Source organism: Pteropus vampyrus, unplaced genomic scaffold (genome assembly GCF_000151845.1).
Source record: "Pteropus vampyrus isolate Shadow unplaced genomic scaffold, Pvam_2.0 Scaffold23, whole genome shotgun sequence".
Lineage (NCBI taxonomy): Eukaryota > Metazoa > Chordata > Mammalia > Chiroptera > Pteropodidae > Pteropus > Pteropus vampyrus.
In genome coordinates, this window is record NW_011888804.1 from 10,374,594 (window position 1) to 10,382,301 (window position 7,708).

At 42.6% G+C, this 7,708-nt stretch overlaps 2 protein-coding genes across 2 annotated transcripts in view; one reads left to right on the forward strand and one right to left on the reverse strand.

Annotated features, from left to right (window-relative positions):
* SERPIND1 (serpin family D member 1) overlaps positions 1 to 1,214 on the reverse strand; it is an 11,063-nt gene extending 9,849 nt beyond the window's left edge. The window contains 2 exon segments of the mRNA XM_011355940.2: positions 1,149 to 1,168; positions 1,170 to 1,214. Coding sequence (XP_011354242.1) covers positions 1,149 to 1,168; positions 1,170 to 1,199 — 50 coding nt within the window. The 5' untranslated portion in view covers positions 1,200 to 1,214.
* PI4KA (phosphatidylinositol 4-kinase alpha) overlaps positions 1 to 7,708 on the forward strand; it is a 129,322-nt gene that overhangs the window by 76,671 nt on the left and 44,943 nt on the right. Inside the window, 3 exon segments of the mRNA XM_023528293.1 lie at positions 5,638 to 5,746; positions 6,100 to 6,236; positions 6,429 to 6,562. Coding sequence (XP_023384061.1) covers positions 5,638 to 5,746; positions 6,100 to 6,236; positions 6,429 to 6,562 — 380 coding nt within the window.

Genomic DNA, 7,708 nt, shown 5'->3' on the forward strand with positions numbered 1-7,708 from the left:
GTCCCCTTGCTAGATAGGCTACACTGAAAAAGTATCCTCAGGTAAGAATAAGGTTAAAAAAATAAATGCAACTCGAATAAATAAGAGTTCAGAAAAGGAATGTGAGGCCCCCTATGGAGGCAGAGGCAGACATTTATGATCTTGTCCTGTATTCGGATAGTATGTTCAGAAGCTTCTTACACCCAGTTCTTGCATTATATAATGAAAAGCCAAAAATAGTTTTCATTATCCCCTTATCAGAGGTAAGAGAAAATAGCTGATATTTTCCATGGATTGAAACTAAGGATCTAAAAGGTAAATTTTCCTGTTGTTTTGCTACTTAGTATTACAATAATTATATGACATTTTAAAATTATCACTAGGTTGTATTTAAATCCAGGTAACTACCTTTGAAGAGAAGCATTATTTTTTAAAGGTAAATTATTCACAAGTTTGTTTTTCCAGGAATTTCATAAGGCACTTTCTCAAGCTGATTGCATGGAGCGAGGTTGATCTTTTTAATCACACATCAGAGCATAACACCCAGACACCTTTGTCCCTCCTGGCCATTATCTCCAGGCCTAAACAGAGCAGATATAATGAGAGAGAAGTGACTGCCTAAAGTTTTAAAAACCTTTTATTTTGAAATAACTTCAAATTTACAGAAAAGTTCAAAGAATGGCATATAGAAAACAACTCCTGTGTACCTTTTTCTCAGATTCACAGGTTTTGTATTTTGGAATAGTGGCTTCTCTCTTTCTCTCTCCATATACGTGTGTGTGTATCTATATGTGTATACACACAGACGCACACACACATACCTTTTTTTCTGAACCTTTTGAAAGTAGGTCCCCTAACTTATAATCCTAATATTTCAGAGAAAAATGCCTAAGAACAAGGATATTCTTATCACAGTACAGTTATCCAATTCAAATAATTTAACATAGGTACAGTTCTATCTTAATCCAATTCCTGTTCCAATTACATCAATTTTCCCAAAAATGTAACTTGACAGAATTTTATAATAGGCAAATTTTAAAAATGATATTTTCCATTTTAAGTGTAGAAAGCTTTTGAACGTGTAGCTTCATATAGAAATGCACCAATTACCCATCTCTAACTACATAGAAGAATTTAGAATCAGCAGAAATGTTAAAAACTGAACTCACCTCTGTGCTTCTGAGAAGTGGCGTTGCAGAGTTGAAATCAGCCAAGGTCATCAGCAGGGTTTCAATGTGAACTTTGGTGCTGGGCTGTTGTTGGCGTATCTTCCAAAGTAAATATGTCCCAAATCAAACAACACTCAACTAGCTTTGTCAGCGCAAACCTCTCAGCTGTGTCTTTGATCACTATTGAGTGACTTGTGACTCCTCCGCTCCAGTTCTGGTATAGCTGACATTTTGAATGTATGACTGTCACTGTGTGGACATGCTTACGGTAGCAGTCCTTGCTGAAGCCACCATGTTACGGAAATGCTCTTCAGAGCTCAGAGACTGGGTTCCTTCGGGGGTAGTAGCTGTAATGCTCCCCTGAAAATGGAGGCCACTCTCCTGCCCTCCAACTATGAAATCTCCCTCCAGGGTGATTGCAGCATCTGACCTCACCTTGGTTTCCACGGCTGACATGGCACTTAGGCAGGTGTCCCTGTCCTTCTGTGCGCTTGTTCCTCAGTGAAAAGTGAAGAGGGAGAATGAGATTCGTGACTTCTAGCATAGGGAAACCTTGGCATAGACCTTTCTTCAGTCAAGATCAATGTGTTCTCTGTCAGAATTGCAGCCCAGCTCTCTTGTCCATCACCGTAAGACATATAGGGTGTTACTGAGCAGTGCTCCTCAAACTCATGTCCACTAGCCATAGTATGGCCCTAGTCATACTATGCCAGGGGCCAGTAGGGGGGATCCGTGGGGCTGTGATCTTTTTTGTTTTTTGTAATCTGAAACATTATTATAAGAATATTGTGGAGTATCTGGAAGACTAACTTATCACAGAGCACTGTTGTCTGATTTTGGGACGCTTGAGTGTGGTAGTGTCACCCAGACACTTTTTAAGGTGAAAGTTAGACTCTCAGGGGAATCTGCAGGTATGCCGGGGGCCAGTAGGGGGCATCTGTACATTGCTCATTTTGAGAAATTCTGGCACGTAAAGGGTTATCCAGTGCATTCAGGATCTGGGAGGTGTGGTTGAATCTTGATCTGGTTTGGCACTCAGTGCCTTTGGTGAGATGTTGTTTTCTCAGAGCTTTCATTGTTTTACTCAATACTAAGTCTCAGCAAGAGCTCTCTCACACTGGCTCGGAAAGGCCGCTGCCTCGGTCCAGACTCCTTAGAGCGGAGCTCGCTAAGCCCCATACAATCTACTCCTGGCCAGTTCCCTCTTCTCCACCTTGTTTTCACATGTGATAAGCCTGGCCCCTGGCATTTGCTGTTCTTTCTGCGTGGAGTGTCTTCCCTCCAGACCATCACGTAGCTGCTGCTTTCTCTCACTATTCACTCTCGGCTTCAGTGAAGCTACATTGACCACCCTGTTGGAAACTCTGCCTCGCCCCTCCCAATCTGTGTTCTCACTCTAAATGAGTCCAGTGGCAATGTTTTATCTTTTTTTATGGCTTAAATAGTATTCCATTGTGCTTATGTACCACATCTTCTTTATCTAATCACTTGTTGGAGGACACTCGGGTTGTTTCCATGTTTTGGTTATTGTAAATAATGTTACAGTGAACATAGAGGGTACGTATATCTTTACAAATAAGTGTTTTTAAAATTTTCAGATAGATAACCAAAAGTGGGATGGCTGGGTCATATGGTAACTCTGTTAATTTTTTGAGGAAACTCCGTTCTGTTTTTGTCAACGTGGATGGATCTTGAGAGTATTATGCTAAGCGAAATAAGTCGGATAGATGTATGATTTCATTCATGTGGGATATAAAATGAAAAGCAAACAAACAAATTAAAAAACAAAAAATGAATTCATAGATACAACAGAATGGTAGTTACCAGAGGGGAAGGGGGTGGGAGGAGGACGAAGAGGATAAAGGGGATCAAATACATGATAATGGAAGGACTTAAGTTGTACATCTGAAATTTATATGTTAGTAACCAATCTTACCCCAATAATTTTATTTTTTAAAATTAAAAAAATAAAATGAGGGCAATAGTTACAAGTACTACATAACGCTGTTGTGAAAATTAAATGAGAAAATGTGTGGAAAGCACATAGAGTGGCACCTGGAACACAGTAAATACTCAGTAAACATTGGTTATTATCACTTTCATGGAACGTAGTTTATTCACAGAAAAGATCTAGAAGGAGATGCAGCCAACTTATAACATTGAAAGTGGGAGGCAAGTGGAAAGCTTTCATTGTTTTACTCTATATACTTTTTTGTTTGAATTTCTTTTCTATGAGTACTTTTGTTATTTTTAAACCAGTAGCCAATAATGTTTCCTGCCATGTCTAGATTTCTGATCATGTAACCCACTGTTGAAAAAACTAGATTTCAATCCTTAGTGACACTTTTGACAGTTTGGATCTGTTCCCCATTAGAGAGAGTGTTCCCATTAAAGGTGTGTGGTTTGGGTCCCCACTGCAAAGCAGTACCTTCTGTCATACATACTCCACTATTTTTTTTTTCCAGTTCCAAGGCTTGCCTCATAGATGTGTTTTCCAATGTCTTATTATGAAATTTAAAAATATACAGAACAGTTAGAAGAATTGAATAATGGACATCCATATGCCAGCCACTAGATAAATTGCTGTTTTGCTGTGTCTGGCTCAGTTCCATGTGTATGTGAGGGTATTTCCTCAGATACCTGAGATGAGTTGCAGAGGACATTGCAACACTTCAGCCCTGGGCCCTAGGGCCTCTGTTTCTTAAATAGGAGGGTCTCTGCCCTGTTCTGTGGCACTATTACACTTGAGAAAATCACAGTCTTTCTCTCATGGCCAGGCCAAGTCACATTCCTCCATGACTTCTTTGATAGCTTTTTTAAAAATCCAAGATCCAGTCAGTTTATGCATTGCATTTTGTTGTTATGTCTCTTTAGACTCCTTTATCTGTCTTTTTTCCCTGACTTTAATCTTTTTAGGAGAGAGCAGGTTGATTATCTTGTAACCCTTTTCTCTAGCCTTTGCATTTCCTGTCTTGGGGGCCAGACAGGACCCGTTCATCATCTTCTCCCCTTCTCTAAAACCTCCCAGTTCCTTTCTCTCTCTCTTGAAGCATAGGACAGTGTCCCTGTTAGCAAGGTCCTAACCAGCTGTGGCTGTTATGTCTTTAACTCGGAATGCTTCAGAGCACGGAGCACTTCTGGGGCCTTTTCTGATTCCACTGTAGTCTTCCTTTCCTGGGGACCAGAGCCATCTCAGCTGGCATGATGGTCCATGGACCAGAAGTTGTCAGCACAGGAAGAACCCACATGGCACTCTTAAGCCCAAGTCCTTAGGAAGGAACCAAGAAGTGCCCAAACCAGATTTTTTAAGTTAAAATATAATTGACATATTGGTTTCAGGTGTATAACTTGATTCACTATTTGTATATATTATGAAGTAATCACCACAATAAAGGTAGTTAACATTGATCTCCACATATTAAATCCTAGAGATGGGATTTTAGGTAAAATGTTGGAGGTATTTAGAATTTTGATGCATATTACCAAATTGCTTTCCAAGAAGTGTTGGTACCAATTTATAGTTCTAGCCAGGTGTGAAGGTGCCTTGCACTTATGCCTGCCCCTTCCCCCCAGTGATGGGATCATCATCTGTCACATCTCTGTGTCCCTGGCCCAGAGCTTGGCCCTCATTTTCACTCATAAGTACTTGGATCGCAGGGTCCCCCCTCACTGTGGGTTGATTATCACTGTACCAGGGGCTCAGTACCCGTCGGGGGCTCAGCACCTGCTGGAGGTTCTGTAAGGGTCATTCACCCAGCAGGTGTTGTGCACAAATTTAGCCATTTTACGTACCTGAGGAGTCACTCCCTGCTTCCCACTGGGTGGGACACCATCTGGAGCATGGAGGCAGGGCCTTCAGTCCCGCACTCTGACACCTGAGCAACTCTGCCTGTACCAGTTGTACATACTGGGATTCTTCTCAAGATTGCTATTTGAAACATTGGGCTCCTGGGAAAGATTTGAAAGCTACCTCTTGACCCACAAGATTTCTCATGATCTCATTCTCTCCAATCACCTCCTGTCACCTGCGTCCCAACCCCAGTTCATCGTTGCCTTCTCCTAAGCACTGCATGCCCACCGCAGGCCCGGGCTTTGTGCTCAATACTAGACAGGCCACTCTCTCTTCTCTGCCTGCCTAATTATGTTTCACTCTGATGCTAACATCAAGACCTGCAACACCTTCTCTGGGAACTCTACCTGCCTCCAAACTAGACAGAAAGGCCTTGAAATGTACAAACAGGGCTTTTCACGGCGTGGGTACAGTGCTTGGTGCACATTAGCTACTCAATAAATATTCGCTGAATGAATGAACATTTACTGGGGAAGTTACCAAAAAATGTCAGTCACTGTTCAGTGTGCCTTTTCCTACTCAATCTGATTGATTCCCAGAGAATGTTCTTGAAGAATGAATCTGTGGTTAATTTCACGTCTGTAGGTTTTAGGGTTGTGTGAATAACCTCCTTTTCTCCCTCTCTCTTTGGCATATCAGCTGACTCGACGGTTGCCGCCCATCAAGGAAGCTAAGCCGAGGTTGCAAAAGCTATTCCGAGACTTCTGGCTCTATTCTGTACTGATGGGATTCGCCGAGGAGGGGTCAGGTAGGGACATGTCCACTCTCCCAGGAAAGACAGACTACAGAGTGAGAACAGGTGAAGTATGACTTGACCTAATTATGGAAGTGCATGCATTTGAAATTAGTCCAAATGCAGCTCCTGCTTCCTGTAAGTATTTGCAAATGTTACACTTCCCAGATGTGGTTTAGGGTTCTGAGAATACAACATATCTTAGGAAAAAGCCTGCCCAAGTTACGAAACAGACTTATTTCTGCACCCCATTTTGGGGATAATTGGCTCAAACAAAGAACTCACAACTTTAGAAATTGTCAGTGTCAACCCCACTGCAGCACTCCCCGCCCAGGGTGGTCATCTGACCCATGTGCACTCTCTTGCAGGACTCTGGCCAGAAGAATGGTATGAGGGTGTCTGTGAAATAGCCACCAAATCCCCCCTGCTCACCTTTCCCAGCAAAGAGCCACTGCGGTCCGTCCTCCAGTATAACTCGGCCATGAAAAATGACACAGTCACCCCCGTAAGGATTCTCGCCTCCCAAGGACAGATGGTGTAGCGCAGGGGTTTTGCTAAGCTCTCTTGAACAATGAGAGCAGATCCTGTCATTGTCCTTGTTAATACGTGTTAGCCTCTGGGGTCTATGTCTCCTGGAGGAGGGCCGTCTCCCTCTTCAAGTACCCATGTGAGCCCCTGAGTATTTATTTCTCTCTAGGCTGAACTGAGCGAGCTCCGTAGCACCATCATCAACCTGCTGGACCCTGCCCCCGAAGTATCTGCCCTCATCAACAAGCTGGACTTTGCCATGTCCACCTATCTCCTGTCTGTTTATCGGCTGGAATATATGAGGTATACAAGCTTTCACCTCCCCACACATCCACATTTGAGCTGATTTACATTTTGATGCATGGGACTTTTTTCAGTTCCTTCTAAGACATGCAAGCTTTCTTAAAAGCAAACAAAAAGCACCCTCTGCTTTTCTTATGTGCTCCTCTTTCCTAAGCACCTAACATCATATCTGCTAACACCTTAAACTCTGTTCTCATGTTCCCCTCATTGGGAACAGGCTTCTGAGCAGTCACAATAGATGTTTCAAACTCAGTCTGTGGACTGAGTTGACAGCCCTGTTAAGAGCCAACCGTCACTGAGAATATTCTAAGACACTCCACTCATTGAGCTGGCTTCCAGGACCACAGTGGAATACAAACAGAAAGTAGGAAGTGGCCAAAACAATCCCACAAGTGGCCTGACCCTCAGGATGCATCTGTAACCACAGCAGACCTAACAGCTATAATAATTATAATAGTTATGATCTATAATTGTCATCATGACAATACCAGTATTAATATGGACTCAGTGCTTATGCCGGGCCAGCCTCTGCTCTAAGTTACACACATTGACATGCTCTCCAACAAGTCTGTCTGGTAGGCACTCAGCCCATTTTGCAGATGCTGAAACTGAGACCGAGCAGTTAAATAAGTTGCCCAAGATGATAAGCTCTGACTTAGATTGAAACGCAAATAGTCTTTTAAGCACTGTGCCATGCTGCCTCTCCTAAAAGTCTGGAAGAAGCAGCCAAGATGCTCAGAGCCCAGCTGCCTGTGGCTGCCAGTGTAGACACTACAGACCCACCAGACTAAGGCCTGAGGTATGCTGGGCTGCAGCCAAATACACAAGCTACAAAACGATGTGTCCCTGTTACCAAAAAAAAGGTTATATTACACTTAGACTATTTGTTTATGTCACTGGATGGGTGCAGTTAGTTATAGAATAATGTCTTTCTTGAATAATTTGAAAAAGTATTTTTAAAAGGAGTGATATTTGGAAAATACCACTCTTTTAATCTTTATTGGTGCCACAAAACCCTCTGATAAAAGAAATCTTACTTGGAAGCTCAACATGTTAAAGAGATTCAGGCTGTTTGGGGGTGGGAATGAGCCCCCACCCTCTGCTCAGTCCCCTCTCCCTGCCTCTTGTAGCCCAAGGACTCCAAAA